Source organism: Spermophilus citellus (assembly GCF_964194105.1).
Source record: "Spermophilus citellus genome assembly, chromosome: 2".
NCBI lineage: Eukaryota > Metazoa > Chordata > Mammalia > Rodentia > Sciuridae > Spermophilus > Spermophilus citellus.
This window is the reverse complement of record NC_138183.1, coordinates 224,880,405-224,905,925: the sequence shown is the minus strand read 5'-3', so window position 1 is coordinate 224,905,925 and position 25,521 is coordinate 224,880,405. Positions and strand designations below refer to the sequence as shown.

The window sequence follows — 25,521 nt, the reverse complement described above, 5'->3', positions numbered from 1 at the left end:
GGGTCCTATATACTTAAATCCAATGCTCAGGGAAATCTGACAACTATTAAATTGCAGTTGGGAGAGTGAAAAGGAGTAAGATAAAATTCAGTTTATAAAATATATTCCATCATCTCTTTTTTATAGGTTAAAAAAACACAAAAGAAATACTTGAAAAGATTTTTCTAAGATGGAAACACTTTAAGATTGTGTGAGATATTTTTTGTTTTTAACAGGTATGTAATAAATTTTGTTTTGTTTTGTTTCTCTTGTTTTTTTTCTTTCCCCCATTTTCCCCGTTTGCAAAGTTGAATCTGGGGTCAGGAGTTCTAATTGTAACCTCAGACTGGAATTCCAGATGGTGCACTCAGGACTGGAAGCAACTCTCAGTTCATCAATTTCATGGGCCTACGTATCTGCTCTGGCCACGGCCTGGCCTCTATCCCCACTGTGGCATTAATGCAGAACAAATTGAGACATATCCTCTATATAATTAGTTCCAGAATTTAAAAAGATTTACGGTATAATAATAGAGGCAGCACTGAGGAATCCTTTCATTGGGGACTCTTGGGGAGCTCAGGGACCATCTCTCGGTGGCATCAGAACTGCCACGGGTAACCCGGACGGCTCCTGGCACCGAGAGCTGGGGGAGAGGGGAATTTTTTTGCACCGTGCACCAGGGCAGTGCTCAATTATTGTGGGCGCCTAAACCGGGTCAGAGAGAGAGAGAGAGTTTGAAGACTGATCAGGGATCGATGTAATTTTTAAATTAACAGAGAAAGCCCGGGGGTGGGCTCTACCACAAAATCCCCTCTTTTGCTTTGAAATCTATTTTAATTTTAGAAATGAAGCTGTGATTATTGCCTAGGCGTCGGGCTGGAAACCAACTGAAGTGCCTACGCAGCAGCCCAGCGTGGGCAGATTCCGAAGAGCTGGAGTTGGCTGGGAGGGGAGGAGCAGCGGTTGAGCTTAAGGGGTCCCGGAGCCGGCCAGGGTGCAGCTAATCGAGAGAGCCCTGTTCTTCTCAGGCGACGCGCAGCCAGGAGGTCGAGCCACTCTTCACGCCGATCTGCGGCCCAGGGCACTGGCTGGCGGCCCCAGCCCTTGACAGATCGCAGTGCTTCGGAGTGTTTATTCAGTTGTCAGCAGCCGCCGGGTGACCGCCAGAGCGCGGCCCCGGCGGCGTGCGCGTTGGTCCCTGGGGCCGTGGCTGCAGCTGCCCGGCTCCGTGCTAGGTCATAGGCAGTGAACAGTGCCTGAGTAAAAGTGGGGGGTTGAGGTCCTCACTACCTCCTCCCACTTAGCTGCGATTGCTTTTTCATCTTGCAATACTTATGCACCTTCTAGGCCGGAATGCATGCATTATGCCAAAGTACTAAAGCCACCTGGGCTTCCAGGGTATCGCCGGTTTTTCCTCATTTCCCTAGTTCTAGAGAGGCAGAGGAGTGATGGATGAAGCCATTGCTGGATGACCTGGACATTCAAAGACCTACGTTTCATCTCAGCTTTACCACCACCTTGCTATGTGCCCTTGAGCACTAATGGTAGCAAAAATCGTAGTTTATCAAGTAAATAAGTCAACATTACCCTCCTAATCTGCAGGACAACCCCACAAAGTTGGCGCTACTATCACACTCTCTCTTTGACGGAAGAGGAAACTGAGGCTCAGAAAGGCTACAGAATTCATCTAGGGTCACACAGCTATTGGCTGCCTAGCAAAGTTGAGATTCAATTCTCAAGGCATTTACCCCTTACTCTTAACCTCTGTGCTCCACAGTTTGCCTTTCTGGGTCTTTCTTTCTCTATAGAACATGGAGTTTAAATTTCAGCTTTGCCATCGGGAATCCAGCAGGGATCCTCTTTGTCGTGGGTTCCTGCGCTGACAGGAGCAGGAAGGTGAGAGTAGAGAGCATCCAATTCTCTGCAACCTTCTTTTCACCAGCTGAAGGAGGTGCAGGATGGATGAAAGGTGCATCACCCTGTTCGCTCCTCCACACCCAGCTCAGGGAGCCTAAGCCAGTATATCCACCGGGATAACAGTAGGACTCCCATGAAGAACCTTACACAGGGAAGGGAGATGAGATGGGAGGCATGGGTGCCCTGTGACCCCAGAGATTTGTGGGTTCTTCAACCCTGGCTTATGGATGCCTGGGCTCCAGGGCATAAGGGCTGGGTAATGAATGTTCAGAAGCCGTTTTGGGGGCGGCTACTGGCAATTTTCTCTGTCCAGGGAGCTGCATGGAACTCCTCCCACAGCTTCACACTGAGAAGTCAGGGCAAGGAACACCTTGGTGTGGAAATGGGGCTGGCATTTCCTCCGTTTCCCTTCAAGGATGCCAGGAAAACAAGTGGCAAAGACAGAAGATTCCCAAGTTGCTGGGTGCTCCTTCTTCCCACCCACCTCTGTGCCCCATCTGACCCCAACTCACCCCCAGGGCCAAAACTTATTTTTTAAATACTGAGGTAGAGATTTAAGTCTCTTCACCCTATCTGGGATCCAAAATCACACAACCTCCTATTCAAGCCAGACTCTCTACATTTTTTCACTCCCTGTCCCCCCCCAAAAAAAAACTTGCAAAGGAAAGCAAAAGAGAAAATCTTGGTCTTTTCCTTTGGAACTGGAACTCTGGCTTTTCATCAAAAGCTCTTCTTCTCACAGAGCTTGAGTAGTAGCATAGTCAAGGGAGGAAAAAAAAAAACGACTTCGAAGTAGAAATAAGAGGTGGGGAAGATAAAAGGGAGAGACAGGGATCTGGAGCATTCCAGAGGCAACTTGGCTTGAGAAGTTTTGTCTCCAAGGTCTGTCTCTACCAAAAAGACCCAAACGCATGTGGCCCTGCTTAGAGCCCCTCTACAGGTTTAGAATGGAGAAGGAGGGATAAGAGGTGGCAGAATGAAGGGGGAAGGAGCTGGCCTCAAGAGCTTTATTTGGGAAAAGGAAAGGGAAGGGAAGGGGAAGGCGAGGGAGGGAGAGAGAGGGGAGAGGAAGCCAGAGAGAGTATGCGCAAAAGAAAATCTTAGTAAAGAGGAAGCAAAGTAAACAAAATCAAACACCATTTGTAGCGCAGAAAGGTGTCCACCTCTGCGAAAGTGGAAGGGAGAGCAAGCGGATAGCTCACGTTTCCAACTTTTGCCCTCAAGGTCTCTTGTGCCTAGGGGATGCGCAGCCCAAGAGGAAGACGAATCGCGCACACGGACTTCCTGAGCCCGCACATACTTCGGATCCACAGCCAGAATTTACAGCGGTTGTGTTTACACCATGCAAGTTAAAACCTTAGTGTAACAAATGGACAGTAAATTAAGGTCGTCGAAATGCTTTGTTGTTAAACTGCGTCTGCTTCCATTGTTGCTTCGCGTAGGGTTGTATGGAAAGCTGTGAGCCCCATTCTGACCCGCCTGATGCGGGAGGCCTGACTGTGATCGGCCGCTTCCCGCCGGGCACGCCTGTCGGTTCCAGGCTGCGCCGTCGCCGCTGACTCCTGGCGTTCCTGGGCGTTTCCTCGCTCACTTCACTCCGGGATCCCCTTCTCCTTGCTTATGTGTTGATCCCCAACAGATCTTGACTACTTTAGAAGAACTAAAACTAACCCTACCCCTCAGCACCTGCTCTAAGGCGCGAGGATCCCAGCTGCTAGGTGGAGCGAAACCACGAATTCCGAGTTCCGAAATCCGAATGGTGCGAACAGTGCCACCGGCCATGGGCCAATGGAGTCTCTTCCTGCCCTATTTCCCATTGGCCTAACTGGCTTGCAACTTCTGGTTAATCACTGTGCAACTAGAACGGCTTCCCCGGGATCAGGAGCAGAAGTGCTTGGAAGAGCAGCTCTAGGAGCCACCCTCTCCCCATCGGCTTGGTGCCCAAACCCTTCCCATTTCCCTTCCTCCCTCAACTGGGCGCCAGGATGCTCCAGCCGGAAAAGAGCGCAGGCACTGGGCGTTTCCCCAGGAGTCCCCCCCCCTCAAACTAGCCACTGTTTTCCCGGTTTAACCGTATAAGAAATAAATACTCCCCAGAAAGGGAAACTAAGTGCTTCTGACATGGATTTTAGGTAGTCAGCAACCGTCTTCCGCTGGGCTCAAACCTCACCAAGCAACCAACTACTAGACTACTAGTAGTCTTGTCGTAACTAATGCGGCTCGCACTGGTTATCTACCTGGGGTATTTTCATCTGTAGTCCCGATCTCTGGAACTCATAGGGATCGGTCCCTTCCCAGTAACCTGTAGGACTCTAGAAACAAGAGCTGGACTCTCGGATGCAAAGAAAAGGTTTCCGCCTCTGAAGCCCTGAGAGTTCTCGGTGCTTTTTAAGTTCCCGCCCTCTTGGAGCCCACCTGCTCCTCCCTCCAACCCGCCCTCTCAGATTAACAACCCATCTGTACTCCTACAGCTTTCAGATGCTGAGGAGACTCGTAGCTTACCTGGAGGGACTTGCCAGTGCCGCGGGGCGCCCACACTCTCCAAGGCCCAGTAGGGGAGGTAGGGGGAGGGTTGTGTCATATAGGCCAGTTTGGAGCGCACGGCGGGTAGAATAGGAGAGAATGCCTCGGAAACAGATGCTTCTCCAAGCCCGCCCCCGCCCCCGCTGCAAGGGCGCCCCCAAGGAGCAGCGCGCGCTGCCTGGCCGGGCTTGGGTTGCTGTGTGAATGGAGCGGCCAAGCCTCCTTGACTCCTCCTCCTCTCCCGGCGCCGGCCCCTCTTATTTGAGCTTTGGGAAGCTGGGGGCAGCCAGGCAGCTGGGGTAAGGAGTTCAAGGCAGCGCCCACACCCGGGGGCTCTCCGCAACCCGACAGCCTGCCGGCTCCCCCCTTCCCTCCCTCCCTCCCACTCATTCACCCACCCACCCAGACCCGGGACAGCAGCCCAGGGGCCCCGCCGCCTCCTCGCCGCGATCCTGGACTTCCTCCTGCCGCAGGAGCCGGCTTCCACGTGTGCCCCGGAGCCGGCATCTCAGCACCCGCTCCGCTTGGAGCCTGAGTGCCTTCAGCAGCCTGAGCAGCCGGGGAACCGAAGTCCTGGCGGCATCTGGACCAAGTTAGTCGCTTCCGAGTCCAGCGTCGAGCGTCCGCAGGGCCGGAGGAGCCGCGGGGTGTCCGGAACTGAGCCGCAGCAAATGGGCTCCGACGTGCGGGACTTGAACGCGCTGCTGCCGGCGGTACCCTCTTTGGGTGGCGGTGGCGGCTGCGCTTTGCCAGTGAGCGGCGCCGCGCAGTGGGCGCCAGTGCTGGACTTTGCGCCCCCGGGTGCTTCGGCTTACGGTTCGTTGGGCGGTCCTGCGCCACCGCCGGCTCCGCCGCCACCTCCGCCGCCGCCTCCGCCTCACTCCTTCATCAAACAGGAGCCGAGCTGGGGGGGCGCGGAGCCGCATGAGGAGCAGTGCCTGAGCGCCTTCACCGTCCACTTCTCCGGTCAGTTCACCGGTACAGCTGGAGCCTGTCGCTACGGACCCTTTGGTCCTCCCCCGCCGAGCCAGGCGTCCTCCGGACAGGCCAGGATGTTTCCCAATGCGCCCTACCTGCCAAGCTGCCTCGAGAGCCAGCCTGCTATTCGCAACCAGGGTGAGTAGGCCGGGGAGCGCCCCCTACACGCGGGGGCAGCGGCCCCGGGGCTCTAGTCACCCGTAGCCTCTTCCTTATACTACCCCATCCCATCTCTTAGCCCGCTGCCTGTCCAGAGGCGGCGAGAGTAGCGGTAGCGGCGGCGGGAGAGAGTGTACGTCCGCATCGGCTTTAGACGGCTTGCACGGCAGAGCGAAGTTGGGAGCTCGAAAGTTCGCTTGAGCCGGGAGGCGGTTTGGGGCCTTTCGGAGCTTCCAGGACTGTTAGTCTCCACAGAAATGGGAAGAAGAGACTAGTGCAGTGTATGGTTCTGCCTTGGAAAGAGGTCTTGTTGCTGAAGGTACCACCCAATTGTCGTTAAGCATTGGGTTTTTTAGTTATCCAGACTGGATTAGGAGGGGGACAAGCGCGGGATGCTCAGCCTGCGCTGCTTCCGTCACTGCAAAATGTCAAGGAACATCTCTAGCCCTTAATAACAGTGTTGGCCCCGAATTTGGTGTACAGGTACTGGGAAACACTAGAATGAGGGGATGAATGGGCCAGTCACTAGATGGCTTTTTGGAGCATTGTTCGCGTCCGAGTATAGCTCTAGGATATTGTACAATGAAAATCTCTCTGGGGTTTTGAAAAGGCAGAGGTCACCAGGCTGCAGGGATAGAAGAGAACCCGGTTTATCCGATTCCACGCTCTTGGGAGCCAGATCTTAACTGCAGGCGGTGACATGAGTTCTTCCTTTCAGTGCTACTCGGTGCTTTTTCGTTGTGGGTTTGCGGGATTCAGCTGGGGACACACAAAAAAATTTTTTAAGAGACTTGGGGCTAGAACAAAGGTTTATTCGTCATGTTCAGTCAACATGAAAGGGCCTTGGCGCACAATAAGTATGTTTTCTCATCCCGTACTGGAGGCTCCCTGCCTTCGATCAGGGCCAGCGCAGACCCTGTCTTACTGCTCACTGGTAGTTTAGTCTCTTCATTTATTCTCATTTGACTTCTTTGCTGTTGAGAATCTAGACTAATTTGGTTTGGTTCGATATTTTAGGAAATGCTTTGCTAACATAATGGCGGATGCTTTTCCTGGAGCAAAATTAGTGAGGGCCCAGGGACTGGGCTTTTTCTGAAATGCGTGGGATGGAAGATCAGGGTGTGAACTGTTTGCAGAAGGGGTTGCACTCTCAAGTCGCAGAAGGAAAGCTGTTCTTGCCGCCTTGGTCCCTTCCTTCTTAAAGCATGCCTTGAGGCCATTTCTACCTTAGTCCACCTTGGAGCACCTGGCCAATCCAAAATCCCTAGCGAAACCGAAACCGCCCTTTTGGTCAGGAGAATCTGGGATCCGTGTCGTGCGGAGCAACCTTGAGCACACTCAAGGGGTTCCTCCACTCTAGGTCCTTTCAAAATGAAATTAGCAGTTTTTACTTAAGGGATAATGGGACAGCTTAGTGTTGATCGCAGAGGTTCGTATTCTCCCATGGAGCCATCTCTGCTTAGCATACAGGTGCTACCTTTTGCGAATCTCCGGGTCTGGTTTTTCATCTGTGAGAGAACAGAGTTGGGCAAACTTGAGCTTGGATCTGGGCAAGAGTTATACACCAGAGGTGCAGAAACATTGCCCTTCTCAGTGTTTGGGGTCAGAAACATTGCCCTTCTCAGTGTTTGGGGTCAAAACACAGAAGGTACCAGCCCACCTAAATATCGCTACGCCAGATACAGCTCCACTGGCAGGCAGGTGTATGCTGTGAGCCTTGAGGATTTGTGCTATTTGGAGAGGCTGGAGAAGCAACTGGGATCTAACCTCCTGGGGTCAAAAATACTGTTGTGTCATTATCTTTGTATTTGAGTCCTCTAGGTTGGATTCAGATTTTTGAAACATGGGCTCTGTTGCTTGGATTTGGGTCCAGCCTTTTGCAGGCAGCTCTGTTTTCCTGATCCCATCAATCTGGCATGGGGAGCTGGGAGTGGTCACTACACATCTGGGGAAAATCCAGATTCCTCTAGACAGTCCCAGCCGCCACAAGAATAGAGAAAAAACACTTGAGGGACGAGGACCAGAAGGAGCAGGTGAATGCGAGTTTCCACCCTTACTGCACCTTCAGGAAAAAGCCCGATGAAGAAGATATCCCTAGACTAAGGTCATATAGCTTGTAATCCAGTTTCTGCCTATGAGTTTTTGCTCCTAGTAAAAACAAATGGATCCAGCATGCCTATCCCTTGGGGCTCACTTGGCAATAGAAGCTGGGTTGGTATGTGAGAAGCTGCTACTTTGGGTAGGCAGCAAGGACCGGTCCTTGAGATTCCACATTTATTCCTTTGGTTTTTCAGGGTCCCGTGGCTGCCCCCAGGTATTCAAGGCCTAACCTGAGGCTTGGAAGGGAGAAGCAAAGATGCCAGCTCTCTCCAGAAAGGGTTACAATGGTGATCATAACTCCCAAGACCAAACTGCAGGCTCTCAGGCTTTGGTTACCTTCCCTCAAGCAGGACCATAGGCAAGGGCAATTGCTGCTATTGCTGGCATCCACTCACCCCCACCCCAAGCTTCTTATAAGCACTTTATTTTTCTTGTATTTCATAAATATAGCTGATATCTTCTAAATATTAATTTAGCAAACATCAACTGCCTGCACTATGCCAGGCACTGGAGACTAAATGTTAAGACAATTAATGGCCTCAGGAACCTTTGCAAGAAGCTCACAGCCTGACACTGAATGACACTTTTATTTCTGGATGAGAAAATTCAAGGGCTAAAAGATTACACGTGCAAGAGGTCTCTCAGGTTGTGGCAGAGGTGGAGATTGAAGTGAGACTATTCTAGGGGTCTTTTCTAGAGATCTTGACCTCAGTGTGGAGTTTGATTTGTTCTGCTTAGTTGGACGAGCACTGAACTACTTGTAATGTGTGTGATGGTTGAAAAGTCTGTCGGGGTGTAAGTGGGAGTGAGGACTTTTCTAACCCCAGCCCAAAGCAGGGTTGGGAAGGGAGGGAAAAAAGAGAAGGGAGAAGAAAAGGGGAAAGAGAGAAAAGAGAAATGTTGCTTCCAGGCAGCTCTTGATCCCAAAAAACAAGCTCAGGACTAGGCCTTGGATCTCCAGGCTATTGCATGGGCACATGGTCAGAGGAATTACGACTGAGGGTCAAAGTGCCCCCCTCTGGTCACACAGGACAGGGTATTTCTTGGGGGAAAGATGTTCCCAATCCCACTACCGCTGTGGTTATCACTTTCAGCCTCCTGGGCACCTTCCTGGCTGTCCATTCCATCCCTTAGCTTCCCCAGGGCTCCGCAGGCAAGGGAGTTCCCGGGATCCTCCGCAGCCGCGGGCCGGGGAGAGGGGTTCAGAGCGTGTCTCGCCTCTCCCAGCGGTCAAGGTTGCGCTCCCTTCCCGGGCCAGGACTAACCGTGGGAAAGGCGCTACCTTGGCTGCTTGGGCCTCTCCCTTCAAGGCCTGTACAAGGAGCCTTTGAACACGCTGCTCCTTCCCGGCTGCAGCTGTCCCTCCTCCAGCCCCCGCCCCCGCTCTCCTCGCCAGCCCCGGCGCAGGGCCCGGGCACGGTGCGCTCTAATCAGCACTGCGTCCGATAAGCTTCTAATTAAAACAGCCCTCCCTCAGCTCAGCAGGCGCTTTCATCACTGCCCCTCCCGGAAAACCCGAGGGGGTGGTGGTTCAAGACTGGTCTCTGCTGGCGGAGAGGTCGGTGTCCCGTCCGGGAGGGGGACTAGGGAGCCTCACGGGACACCAGCATCCCTGGGCCGGTGCGATTCTGGACCACGGAGTTGGTGCCGAAGCTGCACCCGGGGACCCGCAGCTCCTGCCGCACACTTACTGTTTGAGGACCCAGTCTCCCAAGACCGCGTGGGCCTCGGGTCACTGCCTGCTCATCAGCTCAGGAATGGAGAAGGGTTTGTCTATAGAAAATTTCTTTCTCGCTTTTATTTCCACCTCCTCCTCATTTAAAAAAAGCCCTTTCAGAAATTCGGTCTTCCCTCTGGGCAAAAATGGGTACCCAGAGCCAAATTTCGTTTGTAAGCTGATTTGGAGGCCTCAAACGGCCAGGCCTCCGCTCCCTAAAAGAAGTTCCTGGAAGCGTAAGCGTGCTCACCCACGCCCAAGAGCTAACTGGAAGGGGGTTAACCTGTCCTTACTCAGCAGGCAAGAAATGGAGGGTTTCATGTAGATTATAAAAGCTGGTGGTTTCTTAAATCACCAATCTTTGCCTGACCTATACCATCCGGGTGATTCCAATTCGTTCCCTCCTTCCATCCCTCTCTGAAACACCACGGAAGGGAGCTGTATTTTATTGCCACATAGTGAACAAAAGAGACTCGATTTTGGGGGAGTGGGGGGAGGGTGGATGACTGTGTTCCAAAGATGGAGGTAATTGGCCTCCAATCCCTGTCCTGAACAAGTCTTCTTGGACACTTGTTGCAGAATCTTGATCATCCCCGGGGGAATTGGAATCGTTTGCCCTGCCTCAGTCCTGGGAATTTTATGAGGTTTGAAGATCCAGAGCAGGTGAAAAGACCTGGGGCTGGCTGTAGTGGCCTTGCAGGGAGGGAGCCCCAATGTGGATGTCCTGCCCCACTTCCTTGCCACTTGTTTTGAACCTCAGGTCACAGCCTTCAGAGCTTGAGCATAGATGAAAGGTCTCAGGAGTGACCTTTAGCAAGGATACTTCCCCCCCTGGGGGCACCAACAATTGAATAGGTTTAAAGCAAATTTAATAACAGCATAAAAGCCTACATTTTCCAACTGAGACACCACATTCCTTTTCTCATCTTTGAGGGACACGGAAGAACGTGATAGTTTCTAGGTAGGCAAACTGGGCACTGCCTTGGAGGGAAAGGGAGATATATTACCAGGTATACAGTACCACCTTGAAAGAACCCCGTTTTTTGGTCGGTGGTGTGAGGGAGTTGCCAGGTGGATCAAGAGAGGTAGGGGGACATGGGTCTGGGGTTAAGGTTTCCGGGCCGACTTTCCCCCTCTCACTTCCCCCGCCCCAGCTTTCCCTAGGGCCCAGGGTGTTGTGGTGTCGGTTGTGCAGCTCAGACAGATAACATGACTCGGTAATTACTCCCCCCATTTAAAACGCAGGCCGTTTAACTGGCTCCGAGTAATTAATGAAAGTTGGTGCGCGGGCCCCTGATTTACAGCTCAGAGTCAGTGCGGGGTCAGCCCAGCAGATTCATTTCGCTCGCCCATGCTGCCCCAGCGCGGTTTGTTTTGGGGGGAGAACAACTTTCTCCGCCCAGCAGGCGACAGGTTTTTATACCTAATCTGCCGTCGGAGGTTCGGTTTAGAAGCGTCAGTCACAGTGGAAGATAAAAGCATAAACAGATTGGGAAACTCGGCGTTTGGGCTGGGAATGAATGGGGAGCCTGTTGGAGATCCTTCTCCAGGATTTGGGCCTCGGCTTCCCGCCGGAAGTCTTGGGCAGGTGGAGCGGAATTATATCCTCTGCTGTGAACCCAAATTCAGTGGTGAGGCATCCCTCCGCCCTGATTCTGGTTCAGATCCAGGGTCCCTACCTCCCCAAGAGCTTCGCTGACGCTGAGCTTGTCTTCTCCGCCTCTCCTGCAGGATACAGCACAGTCACCTTCGACGGGACGCCCAGCTATGGTCACACGCCCTCGCACCATGCCGCGCAGTTCCCCAATCATTCCTTCAAGCACGAGGACCCCATGGGCCAGCAGGGATCTCTGGGTAAGCCGGTGTCGATGATGTGTGTGGGTCTTTACACGCTTTTTCTAGACAATTGCCCCTTTCCCGGAATTTTCAACCTATAGCAAGTTGGGGAAGAGAAAAGAGGACATCCAAAGGAATCTCAGGAATAATTAGGCAAATTGCATCATTTAGAACGGTGGTCTCTCCTTTCATCCCCAGTGCGTTAAGTAAAGCGCTGCTCAACCAAGTCTACGTTTGTCCCTAGAGCTTTTTCCGGCCACGCGTTGACTGCTATGGGAATGTAAAGCTTTTAGCTTGCTACAATCTGGGCGGCCTCAATGAACACGCCCCAGAATGCAGGCCCCAGTGCTCTCAGCTCAGCATGCCCTGTCCCCTACCCGCTGTCCATAGCACTCGTGGGGTGCGCTCAAACTGCTTGTCTTTGGCTCTCTCGTCAGGCGAGCAGCAGTACTCCGTGCCGCCCCCGGTTTACGGCTGCCATACCCCAACCGACAGCTGCACGGGTAGCCAGGCCCTGCTGCTGAGGACGCCCTACAGCAGGTAAGAAGTTGCTGAGCAGTGTGATGGGTCCTGGGAACTCTCCAGGTGGCGGGAACATCAGACACTGGGCAGCACTGACTGCAGGCATGCAGGGTTCTGGAGTCAAAAGACCCCTTCACCTTTCTACCTGGCCAAAAAGCAAATCTCCCTCGTCTCCTGGTTGTTTTTTGTTTTGGATATAAATGAGGGCAATTGCTGTATGGAACTAAAGAAGAAGGAGCACCACTTCCAGAGAAGTTATTTTTTAAAAGACTCTTTCCTGGGAGTTTTATAACTTCCTCGGTACTAAAGATTGAACAGGGAGTCCATCCCTCTCTATTCTTCCCCTTCACCCGCTGGCCACACTGGCCAGAATACTTCGACTGCACTTACGGTGGTCCACATCCTTCTCTACACCCAACCAACTAGACTTTTGGCCTGCAATGCTTTTGTAAGCGTCTTTCCCAGCATCGTCGTGGCTGTGCGCCGGGGCACGACCCCAGCATGGGTGCCACAAGATGATCGGGTCATACGTAGCAGGGCCTGGCGTGTGCCTTGCTCCAGCAACACCGTCTTGCTCTTCGCTGGAGGCAAAAGACCAGCCCCCCTTCTAAGCTCCTCCCCCGAGGCCCTTTATCCTTCTCTTCCCCCAAATTTATTTTTCAACTTTGGGTGAACTTGGCCGGCATCCCGCGTCCCTGATAGGGTTGCCTAGTAACTGTGGCGCACACCCCGGCCTGCGCTGGGCGGGAAGGTGGGGCGGGGGCAGGAAAGTGTCCTCGCTGCTGCCCTTGTGGCCCAGGATTGGGCGCGCATTACCTCATAGCCTCCCCTTCCCCGGGTGCTGCGGGGATCCTGACACCGACTGCCCCCAAACCCATCCCCATCCTCCCGCCCCTCCGCGCGGAGACCCGGGGCTGACGTCAAGGGAAGGAGGTAGTGAGGTAATGAAGGAAGGAAAAGCGCCTGTCTTGGGAGATTGGGTGGGGGAATGGCGGTGCCTGGGGACCTCCCGTCACGCAGGTGGAGGAGGGGTGCGTCCTTGTTATTGAGTATGCAGCAGCGCATCCCAATGTCCCAGCTGCACTTCTGAGATTGTGCCCGGGACTGGTCTGACTCTCTCACCCCGGAGATCATTTCCTAAAAGTTTCTAGAAAGGTATAAGGTCGCGCTTCTTCTGTTTCTGACGCCTGAAGAACGCGGACTTAAAACCTTTACTTTTTATCTGAAAATTTGACATATCTAATCGGATCTTTTGGTGGGGGGAAGTTGGGAGAAGCAGAGAAATGGATGAAGGTCACACTGAGGCCAGTAGTCACACCTGCTCCCCCTGCTTTTGCTCCCTCCCTAGCTAGAAACCATTTTTGTTCTGGCATCACAGACCAGCAGACCCACCTTCTACCCCAAGCCTGCCATCTAGGCCTCCTCTCAGTGGTCAAGTCACTGAATGGTTACAGAATTCACATCCATTCTGTGCTGAAACCCCTTACCTTAGCAGAACTGTGGCACCTGGGCCATTGACATCCTTCTTAAGCTGCTTACTCCTGTTTATTGCTGGGGTGTCATTGCTGTTATCTTAGTAGCTGTAAGGGGACCAGTTGGAATAGTTCCCTATGGTAACACCTTAGCCCACCTCTCTCTCCTTGGCACCATGTGGAGTTTCCCCCAAGTCACACCCCAGGCTAGAGGAAGACCCTGGTATAGGAGTGGGCTCCAAATCTCCTTGGGATTTGAGGACTAGGAGGTGTTGATGTAGTGATGATCTGCTACATGCATATCCCTTGCTCCTCTTTCTGCCAAGCCTGGACTCTGTGGGACTCTAGGAGGGGGCCCATCAGAGAAGCTGAGCAGCCTAAACAGAAGAGTTCCAGGATAAAGTAATCACAACCAGTGGTTTAATGGTAGTTCTCCAAACCACATCCCTGAGGTGGATTTTGATTTAGGGCTGAATTTGTGACTACTGTGAAAGTAGACAGGTCATTCAGATGTTTTTGTTTGTTTGTTGTTCTCCTCCCCCTCCTCCTCTTTTTTTTTAAAAAAACTTTTTTTGGTGTTGGAAATTGAATCCAGGGCCTTGATCGTGTTAAGCACAGGCTCTACCACTAAGCACAACCCTAGTCCCTGGTTGTATTTTATATACAAATTTCCTTCCTTCCTTTCTTTTGTCCTCCTTCCCTCCCTTCTTTTTGGTACCAGGGATTGAACCCAGGGACACTCAGCCACTGAGCCACATCCCTAGCCCCTTTTTATTTTTTATTTTGAGACAGGGTCTTGCTAAGTTGCTTAGGGACTCACTAAATTGCTGAAAGTGGCTTCAAACTTGTGATCCTCCTGCCTCAGCCTCCTGAGCTGCTGCGATTATAGGCGTGTGCTTCGTGCCTGGCAAATTTTCACATTTTCAAATTCGGCTTCTAATTGGTCACTGTAGAAAGCAATTTTGTTAGATTCATCTTTTAGAAATATATGAAGACCACTAGAAGAAGATGTTCTTCTTTCTATGTAATTATGAAACTTTCTTTGGTTTTGTTTTTACATGAATTCTATCCTACAGTTTTCTTCTGTTATAGAAATTTCCTCAGAAACATCTCAAAAAAGAATTTGTGACCCCTGTAGGAAAAGAGTTTGCTCCCTTAAAGTATGTGCTTTTGAATCTTTGACGTTCCAGCCAACCTAAATTCACAACATTGCCAATCACTTTTCCAAATCATGTCCCTCCCATGTACTAATGATGAATGGATAGGTAAACAGATGTTTTACAACTGGGCCTGTGCACCAACATTACTGTAGTTATATGGTTTTTTCTTTCATATTGTAAAATAAATTTGAAGGGTATTTAAATGCTTTTGTGAATGCCATGTTTGAAAAACATAGAAAATAAGATGACATTTTAATTGTTCAATGGCTTACCTTTTGAATTTTATATATTCACTAGTTCTTTCTCCTAGTCCCTGGGTCCATTCCTTTTTCTTTCTAAAATTGGGGCCTCTTGGGAAAGACTTGCTTGTATCTTGTTTGCTTTGTTGCATTTGACCCCTTGAGGCAGACTGCTCAGCTTTTCCCCACCATTTCCTCTCCCCTCCCCCACACAAAGCTTTTGTCTCCCCAGACTTGGACTCTTCTTTTTCTTCTCAACCTGAAATGGTGGCAGTGGTATATATCTGATATAAAATAAGCAGTGTACACTGTGAATTTACTTTGAGAAATCTCAAGAAGTTCCCCTTCTTTCCTTGTCCCTTGCATAATTCTCTCCTCTCTCTCAGGTAACAGATCTGAGAAGTTACAGCTGCTCACATTATTGTGTGAATATAAACAGCAATGAATAGAAAATACCCCTACTCAACTCACAGGAAGTGATTGGAAATGGTTTCCCTTATCCATCTGTCCTAGGCCCCTGGCCCCCTAATACTAAGGTGGGCAATTTTGTCTAAACGTCACCAAAGCTTCTGAAACCAGATGCTGGCCTTTATGGAACCCAGTGACCACAGCTGGATGAAAGCATGATTCCTTATAATAAGCCATGCTAGTTGTGTGCTATTGGGTACTCTGCCAAGGGCTTCTTCAGTTCCCTCATTTAGCCTTTCTGACTACTTATGACAAGATTAGACGCAATTTGACGTTCTCAAGGTTATACAGTAAGTGAGAATTGGAACCAGGATTTGATTCTCAGTCTTTCTAACTTCAAAGATTGTGCTCTGAATCACAAGTAATGCTGGACCACTCACTGTTCTTTGTCTGGATAATTTCCTTATACTTACTTCCATGCCTGCACCTTTTTCTGGTAAATAATAAGAGCAAATGCTTATGTAGATTTACTGTGCACCAGGTCTCCTTGTAAGCACCTTACAAATCCTGACGACTTCTTGAATCCCCATAAAAACAAGTCAAGGTCAGCAATGGGTTATCACTCCCATTTTACAGAGGAAGAAGCTGAGGCCCTGAGAGGTGAACCTCCCCAGTGTGACACAGTAAGGGATAGATTTGTTGTTCAGATTCAAGTAGTGAGCTTTCAGAATCCATCCTCCTGCCCTCTGCACCCATGTGGATAATTGCCATTCTCTTTTTGAAGACGGCATTTGTCCTGGGTCTTACTGGAGGACTTTATCCCCCACAGTTGTGAAAGTCTTTTACAGTCCCTAGAAAGCTCTTAGTGGCTGAGGGGCAGCATTTTCCTTGGTGAATACTGTTAGAAGTGGACTTGAGCTTTCTCCTGAAATCCTAACTCACAAAACAGCTGTCTTTCAAACTTCAGACCACTCCAGCTCTCTCATTACCAATGGGCATGAACTACTGGGGAGAAGCTCAGTACAGGCACCTAAAGAATTCCAGGGCATGGACCTTTCTGTCCATTCATCTCACCCAGGAGGACTGACTACTTTGTGCTTGTCTAGAAGCAAGGTCCCAGGAAGGGCAGACCCCATTGATGTCCAGCGAGTAGGGGGTGGGCAGTGAAGTCCAACCTCTGAATATCACCTCACCAGGCAGCCAGCTGAACCTTTCTTCCCTTGCTCCATCTTCTCCAGTCCCCTTCTCTCTCTTTTGCTTGCTGTCCTTGGAGCCCTTACTGTGCCTACTTCATGAATTGATCCTCTGAGCTGTTTTGAAAAGTTCTGGACTTTAAAGCATATTCCCATTCACACCAATTTTTAAAAAGACATTCTGGTTTTTTTTTTCTCTTTTATTCCTTTATTAGCTTTGTGTATCTTTCTTTAGCTACTGTGCTGGATAAATGAGGATATATCCATTTCCTCTATTTTGGCCCTTTATCAGGTAATACTGCTTCAACTCTGGAAGTATATTGCCTTTCATATGAGAGAAACCTCCATGGCAGCCATAAGGGTTCTGTGAATCTCAGCATCTGCAGGTCAATGGGAAGTGCACCACTCACCATTTGGGTTGGTCTCAGACGTAGACATAAATCAGATGACAACCGGTGCTTAAGAAAATAAAAGCATAATTAATAACGTCTCTTTTCATGTGCACCCATGTGAGTGTTACTTGGTCTTTTCACCTAGTACAATACTACTATTTGCTTTCCACACAGGTAGGCAAAATGGAAGATCTCAAATACTTTGTCTGATGGTAGATAGTGTTATCAAAGCCACAGGCTTGAACTGAGCTTGTCTCCAGGGATAAGGAAAAATCAGTTCCAAATATTTCTGTTAATTTTTGTGCTGACCAAGTGTTTATTAATAAAAATCACACCCCCCAGTGGGGTTTTCTCTTGGTTAGCTGGAGAGCTTGAGAGAAATTATAATACCAAGAAAGTGACTATGAAATAATTATTCACTGTAGCCTGCTGGGCAGAAAGTTCAGGCAGGCAGCTCCAAGATGCTTTGGAGGAAAGAGAGCAGGAAAGGGCCATGTGGATGTCTGCATGAAGCCTTAGCATGAACCTTGGTTAGTAGGTAGAGGTAAACCAGCAGAGGCCTTTCCTTTAGTATGGAACAGGGCCATGATAGCAGAAACTGGAAAACATCATAAATTCATATCACAGAAACCAGTTATCTCAACTTTTTTTTTTTTTTTTGATCCAGTGGGGGAAACTTTTCTAGTACCAAGATGCTACTTTGCAAACAGCTAGCAATCATGTGGCAGAAGAAACCCTAATCTCAGCAAGGCTGAAAGATTCTGGTCCAGTGGTGACATGAACCTTTCTTTCTTGTCCTGCCCAACATAGTAAACACTTATGATGCAGAATGTGCTCGGATCACACGTGCATTTGAAGAGTGGGGGAGTCCTGGTCTAGATAATAGCTGAGGTTTTTTTTTTTTTTTTTTCCTTCCTTTCTTTTTGTGCAGAGGTCGAGAACTCAGTAATACTGCAGTCCAGGCCAAAACAAACTCTATATGATGTACTACTGATTTCCTTTTAAGTTCCCTTTTTTTGCTCAGACTGACTTCCTTTTATTTTACTCCAAATTGCATTAATCCCAGTTATAGTAGTTTCTTTCCTCTCTCCCTTGCTTCTAACTTCAAACATTTTTTTAACATAGGAAACAAGTGACTTTTTTTTTTTTTTAAAGATCTACTTTAAAAAATAAAGGATCCCATGACTTTGGAATATATTTTGGCAGCCTGCAGTTTCAGAGTTCACTTCCAAACAGGCAGAGTTCAAGCTGAAATGCCTACGTGACCACCATTGTGGTCACCGTGAGCCAAACTACCTGCTTATCTGATCTCCTCTGGGAATGAGATAGTCGACACCTACAGTGGTCATTTAATAATTAGAGGTTTTATTTGCGAGAGGCCATGTCACTTCCATGATGAGAGCTGGGTGTTGACTGATTGCCCAAGGAGATCAGAGCCCAAGCATGCTTAGGCCTGGTATTTTTAGCCCAAGTTCACATTCTGTCCTCTCTCCGGCAGCAGTTATTGTTACTGTTGTCATTGACTTCCATAGGAAAGGTTGTGCCAGCCAGGCCGACTGACCAAGCCACCACGGAGCCCCAGCCAGCAGAAGGCAGGATGTGGTTAAAACTGAGCTCTGATCCTATCTCAGGAAACCTATTAGTAGCTTGGGGATTTTCTGGAAGTCCTTCTCTCCCATCCGCTATCCCCACCTCCTGTCCCCTTCTCGGGGTTTGCAGGCTGAGCTTACAGGACAACTTGAATCACAAAGTGGGGTTCCTCTTGGGACCTTAGTTCACTGAAGCGGATGCCTGGGCATCTTTCACCATTGTGCCTTCCTGGGAACGGAGTTGGTCAGAACATTCCCTGGAGCATGTTCTCTTCAATCTCCAGATTCTTGTCTGTATTATTTAGTGGTAGTGAGAGGACTGGGCTTAGAGGTCAAGTAATGCCTGGGGGACATCAAGCATGCCAGCACTAGGCACTTTTCGGAGTCCCAGTTCTCATCTCATAAATGGAGGTCATAATTATGCTGATGTCACAGAATTGTTATGCGTGTTACTGAGGATGTATGTAAGTGCTATGCAAATTTTGATAGGTTAGAAGAGATTCAATTATATTAATTATCTGTATCATCTTAAAAGAGCCATTTCTTTAAAAAAAAACATTTTTAGTTGTACATGGGCACAATACTTTTATTTATTTATTTATTTATTTATGTGGTGCTGAGGCTTGAACCCAGGGCCTTACACATGCAAGGCAAGCACTCTACCACTGAGCCATAACCCCAGCTTCCATTGCTTTCTTTGAGCCTCAGAATATCCCCATAAAAGTTAGACTGACAGATCAATATTCCCATTTAATGGATCAGAATATTGAGGTCCAGAGAACTGAACTGTGCTTTGCTTAATGTCCCCAAACTTATAAGAACCACCATCCAATGGAAACATAATGCAAGTTATTCATGTAATTTGAAATTTGCCGTTATGCACTTTAAAACCACATTAAAATAAGAAATATATAAAATTAATTTTGAAGTGTTGTAGTTAACCTAATCTAGCCCAAATATTATTTCAGTGTATGGCACTGGCCATAGTTCCAGTGCTCAATAGCTACATGTGGCTGGTAGCTATCCTATTGGACAGTGCAGAACACAGCATTTATTAAGCAATCACTAGGAAGATAAATACACATTTAAGACACAGACCCTGTATTTGAGAAAGTTTGCATTCTGGGGACCAAGGAAATGGCCTTAAAACATTTTTTTTTCTTGTTATCCTCCTATGTGGGGACCCTTTGGAATCAGTGGGACTGTGCTTTTAAGTCTGAGAAAGTTTCTGAATCATAAAGTTAGATATTTTGGGTTTGCGCATAAACTTCTGTCACTCATCATCTTTTCCCATCATATTCTTCATCATATGCAAAGATTAAATAATTTCAGAAAGATCCCACATCCCCAAAGGGCCTAGAAAAATTGTCAGCTGGGGCTGAGTGATTTTAGTTGGTGAACAATTTTTTAAAAATTAGTGACAAAAATATAGAGCTACCTGGGGAATACAATGCCTGTTGGCTGAGATTAATGGGAAGATTAATAAATGGATTGCTTGATGAAAAGGTGCAGGAGAACAAAAACCAGTGGAAAGATTGTGGAGGAGGCCGCTTATTAATGAACTGTCAGCCCAAAGAAAGTTCAAGAAACTCTCCTGTGGTAAATGCGGCAGGCTGGCACTTCTAATAAAAGTTGGGGTCCTTCAGGAATTAATTACACCAGCCTTACAGCAAGAATTTGTGGAATTGCGAAATGTAGTGGCACAGACCAGCACGGGCTGCTGTTGCAAACAGGGAAGCTGCAGGAGAAAGTAATCATTTTTTTCATTGATATGTAGGATATTGTAGTAGCATAATAGCCAGTTGGACATGGGGATGAATGATGGGGTCCAGATATACGCTGACTAATGAAATTATGCATACTTGGAGTTTGAAGTCACTTCACTTTTCATATGCAAAGTTCCCTCTTGCAATCTGATTTCCTCCTTATCCCATGTGCCCAACACCAAGGAGTTCCAAATAATTTGCAGAGTGATTATATGTGAGTCAGATGGACTCCACCATGATTTATCAAGCTATGCAGAGGGAGCCCAGTATTCATTTATTCCATGTTGCTGGAATTTCTCTTACCCCTCCACAAGTCCCTAGTTCAGTTGGCCTGAGCAAACCCTCTCTGAATTAAAAATTAGTGTTGCAACGGAAAGGAATGCCATGACAAGACGGAGATTGTCCAGGATTTGGGATCTGATATCACACAGTAGATATTGAAGGCTGCTTATCTTCTTTCACTTCTGCCACGAAGGTAGAGTGAACATTTTCTCCTGTAATGTGTTTAGACGTGAGGTTTCCAGACAAACCATTAATCTCTAGGGTCTCTGGTTTCATAATTAACCATTTCAGTCCTGGCCTCCAATTTATTCTCAATAGGTCTTAGTAATTCAGATTTCTGGTAATTGATTTATGTGCTGATTTTCTTAGGAATAAGATAAACATAAAGGAGAAAGAAAGGCTTTTGATTGGTTTGCATTATGGTATGTTTTTTCTTTTGGGATCTTAATGTAAATAATTGGCTGCTTTTTTTTTTTAAACTCCATTTGACTCGTACCAGGATTATAAAACTTATATAGAGAATAATTCCTTCAGCTGGGCACAAAGTTTATCATCCTCTTTCTTTGGCTTGTCACATCCTTGTGTGTTAGGTTATCCATCACCCATCACTCAGACTTTTCAGGCCCTCATAATCCACATGATACTTATCCTTTTGATTAAAACAACTTAATGGCCTTTTCACGAATAATTAATCTGCTGCCTTTTGACTCTCAGCTCCAGGCTTTTAACTTTAATGTTGAGTTATCCAGCTTGTGTTGCCTTTCAAAGTTTCCCTCCCTTCAGTCTCTTCTCCTCCAAGGTTTAATACCTCTTTAGAAATGCCAGTGTTTGCTATACTAATGTTTTGTAAAAAGCTTCCAAATTACCCTCACATCCCTTCTGCTGTGTGTGAAGTGAATAACTGTTCAGAAATCAGTGGGATGGAATGAAAATAATTTCAGACACACATATTCTGTCATTCTGGAAAATGCAGAGGCTTGCACTGTAAAGACAGATTAAAACTCCATTGCTTTTGAAGACAATTGTATTTGTGCGTGTGAGTGTGCATGCACACGTGTGCATGGTTATATGTTTCTAACTCTGGATGTTTTCCAACAGTGACAATTTATATCAGATGACCTCCCAGCTTGAATGCATGACCTGGAATCAGATGAACTTGGGAGCCACCTTAAAGGGGTAAGGTTTTTATTCCATTGCCCTTCAACAGCGACTTCTACTTATTCAAATCATTTTAAAGGTGCTTATAACTTACAAAGGGTGTACAGTTTTAGAAAAATGTAGCATTAAAATGTTTTCTTCTGTCCTCCAGTTGGTGGGCTGTGTTCATTAAATTTTCAAAAACACAAACGGGATGTTTTGTCTGGACTAAGGGAATTGAGAATATTGGAGACATTTAATATGGTCTCTCCTTGTTGAATGTTTTAAAATTCTGCAAGGTTGTGTCCATGCAGCCTTGTTTAATATTAATGTTTGGCTAGCAGCATCACAGATGTTAACCATTATACTATCTTATCCAAGAAATGCTTTGCATGTAAAAAATCCAGAATCCAAATTAGTATCTGTGTGAGGATGATTTGGAAAATCCAAAGTCAGATGTGCTCATACCTAATTGCACCAACAGGTTTTGCGCACACACAATATACAACCACCATAGAGAAAGAGTTCAGTTGCCGAACATAGGAGCTTCTCCTTGCACCTAAAAATGAAGGATGGATGGAACACAGGTGTGTGGGGCTGGCTTTCAGCAATAAAAGAACTCACTTTGTTTTCTAATAAGTCTTGAGGAGCTGGCAGTAGGATACCACACTCATGAAGTGCTTGTGATGTGGCAGGTACTTTCCTAGATTACCTTGGCTTCTCTCCTAACAGCCTTATGAGGTGTAGGTACTGTAGTTACCGTTTTACAAGCTCAGAAAGTCACGTAACTTCCCAGGTTCACATCCTACTAAGTGGTCGTGCTGGGATTCCAAGTCCAGATCTATCCAGAGATTTCCAAAGCCCAGGCTCTGTCCAGCCTCTCTCTAGTGCCTTCGAAATCCCACCACTGGCCTAGTGGGATTAGGGACTTAGTTCAGCACTCTTGATGAGTCAGCTAGCATCAATGTCTCTGTGTATTCCATGGTTTCTCATTAGAATCTGGGATCAGGGGGGCTTTCCAGAGCCCCCATGCTCCATTCCCCATTCCCACCTCTTCTTCTCTTCTAGAGTTGCTACTGGGAGCTCCAGCTCAGTGAAATGGACAGAAGGGCAGAGCAAGTGAGTGATCAATGGCCTTGTTGACTGACGTCTGGGGCAATGCAGGAGTTAGGACTGACATGGGTAATCAGGGAGCAGGTGGGGGGTGGGAAAATATATCCCTACTCCCCACCTCTTCATGTTTATCATAGACGTGCTACAGGTCAAATGGAGGTGGAAATGTTTCTTCTCAGCATACTCCTGGAAAATATATATATATATATATATATTTGGTACCAAGGATTGAACCCAGGGGTGCATAACAACTGAGCCACATACCCAGCCCTTTTTATTTTTTATTTAGAGATGGGGTCTCACTAAGTTGCTTAGGGCCTCACAAGTTGCTAAGGCTGGCTTTGAACTTACAGTCCTGCTGCCTCAGCCTTCTGAGCCACTGGGATTATAGGCATGTGCCACTGTGCCTGGCTGGGGAAATAATTTTTAAAAATCATGCAGCAAGAACTCTGTTCAATTCTTTGTGTGTCACAAAACACCAAATTTGTGACATTACCCATGTTAGATTAGTCAAGTCTTTCAGTCTTAACTTGGGTAAACTTGCTTTTCTCTATTTACCTTTGAATCTCCCAAGGAGAACTTAGTTTTTACTCTAAATCTGTGGCCAGGCTTTGTGAAGACTTTTTTTTTTTTTCATTCACAAACATTAGTGTCTTCCTCAGCTTTATACCTGCACCCTGGGGCATTTCTGTGGCTATTTTGTTTTGTTTTATTTTCTCTGCTGAAACACCAGTCAGGTTGCATCTTTCTTCCTTCTTTCGTTGGCTCAGTTCTGTTTTTTGGATCATCCTTCAGCGATCAACTTCTAAGATTTACTCTCAGATCTTTCTCCCCACCCCCACCCCAATTTTTCTGCTCTTGTATCCAAATCTCTACTTCCTCTCTCTGGATTCCAAAGTAGAAAGCCTTCTGTTGCTTTGGATTCTTCTCTTCCCACTTCCATCCAAGGGGCAGCTGACAATTTTAGCCTTCTGTCCTCCTCTGCTGCCAGCTTCTTTTACATTTCTTGGCTTTTCGAGTCCCACCCTGTATTTCTGAATTCCTTCCTTTCCTTCTCTCTACTCAGAACTTAGTAACTCTTCTCATATTAAATGCCAACAACAGACAGAACATGATTGCCAAGTGAGAAGTATGTTTCAATTTTTAGAATTTCTGCATGCTGGACTACAGGGTTGGTTGGTTGGTTTAATTACAAAAATTACAGATAAGGAATCTTGGCATGGTTTGAATCCTGATCTTTCCAGAGTTGAGATAATTTTGATACTTTTAAAGGTTTTCAGATATGTGATATTAGTCACTAGCTGGGGAGTCAGAAATTGTAATATAAGCATGAAGCACAAAGTGCAAATAGTTTTTGTTCAATCTTGTGTAAGAGGAAAAAAAAACTAGAAGTTTTCATTGATTGGCTATTTACATCTTGGAAGGATTTCTGAAGTTAAATTTTTTTAATACAATCTTTATTTAGAAAGCTATAGAACAAGGATCCAATAGCCCCAATGTATAGTCCCATATAAAAACAAAAAATTACAATTGTCTAATTTTCTTTTTCTTTTTTCTCCTTTTTTTTTTTTTTTTGTACCAGGGATTGAACTCAGGGAACTTAACCACTAAGCCATATCCCCAGTCCTTTTTATTTTTCAGTTTTGAGACAGGGACTCACTAAGTTGCTGAGGGCCTCACTGAATTGCTGAGGCCAGCTTTTAACTTTCAATCCTCCTGCCTCAGCCTCCCGAGTTCCTGGGATTACAAGTGTGTACCTGTCAACAATTGTTTAATTTTTCTGACATCTTCTTTTACATGGTAGATTTATCCCTTAGAACATATTTAAGTCAATTGATTTCTGCTTCCATTTTGTGAATTCCCACTTATTTAAGGGTACATATAGGGCTATACATGTTTTCTCTAATGACCTTACTACTGTCATCACCCCCTGCCCACCCCAAAGCTATGGTCATGTCCAGATGAGGCTGGAGAGATTAAGCCATTTAACCCAGTCCATGGAGTAAGTTGGCAGAGCCATGTTGGAATTAGCTTCTTTCTGACTCTGGGACCTGGCCTTAGAGTTTCTTAGACTTTAAGATTATGACCACAGTTAGAAATACCTTTTACACTGAGCTCCAATAGACACACAAAGCACAAATTTTCACTAAACAGTAATTATCCTTATGATATGTTTTTGCTCTGCTGATCTTTTCTACTCTATTCCACATCATTTTAAAAAATACTGTCTGTGACATACTAGACTGATTTTACAGTGCACTGATGTGTCACAACTCCATTTTGCCTCTCTTTTTACTCTCAAAGGTGGTGACTCCTTAGTTCTTTCCTCTGAACCCATGAACAGCTGAGAACTGAATTTGGGTGGATCTTAAATTCCAGTAGAAAAATTGGCTTCTTCCCAGAAGAGACACAATCCAGGGTGGAGTCATTATTCCCTCTGATACTGAATTTACTTTCTTTTGCCATGATACAAACATTGTTAATAAGGAAAATACATTTGGGAAATGAAACTATACTTCATGAAGTAGAGAAAGACAACTTTTTGCTTTCATCCTTAACTAGTAGTATCCTGACATGGGAAAAATCATGGCGGCAAGCTAGAGCTATAGCAGGAAAAACTGGCTTGTTGGGGGCAAGAGAATACCAGAGAGAACCTAGGGACTAAGTTGCTTAGGGTCTTGCTAACTTGCTGAGGCTGGTCTTGAACTTGTGATCCTCCTGCCTCAGACTCCTGAGTTGCTGGGATTACAGGCATTTGCCACTGTGCCGGGCTTAGCATAATTTTAAAAAGACATAATTTCTATATCACTTGTGAAAATAAGGCATGCTTAGTTTTTAATGAAATATTATATGCTTTAGATGAAATCCCACTGAATACTTACTCATGTCTTCTTTCCTTGAAAGCTACTTAAAAAAAAAAAAAAGTGACTCCAAAAAGAATAGTCTTGTTTCCTTGTGTCCTAAGCAAGTCCACGGAGACACCTTTATTAAATATCAGCAGCAGTGCTGGAATGGGTGAGGATAGGATTTTGAAGTAGA

The 25,521-nt window shown here is 47.0% G+C and overlaps 1 protein-coding gene across 3 annotated transcripts in view; it reads left to right on the top strand.

Annotated features, from left to right (window-relative positions):
* The first annotated feature begins 4,984 nt into the window (after nucleotides 1–4,984).
* Nucleotides 4,985–25,521, top strand: part of WT1 (WT1 transcription factor) — a 45,021-nt gene continuing 24,484 nt past the window's right edge. For 2 of the 3 annotated variants that reach the window (XM_081281743.1, XM_081281741.1), the window contains exons 1-5: nucleotides 4,985–5,535; nucleotides 11,105–11,227; nucleotides 11,647–11,749; nucleotides 21,331–21,408; nucleotides 22,438–22,488. In XM_081281743.1, coding sequence (XP_081137869.1) covers nucleotides 5,091–5,535; nucleotides 11,105–11,227; nucleotides 11,647–11,749; nucleotides 21,331–21,408; nucleotides 22,438–22,488 — 800 coding nt within the window. In that variant the 5' untranslated portion in view covers nucleotides 4,985–5,090. The remainder of the gene's footprint in view (nucleotides 5,536–11,104; nucleotides 11,228–11,646; nucleotides 11,750–21,330; nucleotides 21,409–22,437; nucleotides 22,489–25,521) is intronic. The other variant, XM_081281742.1, reaches the window with a different exon arrangement.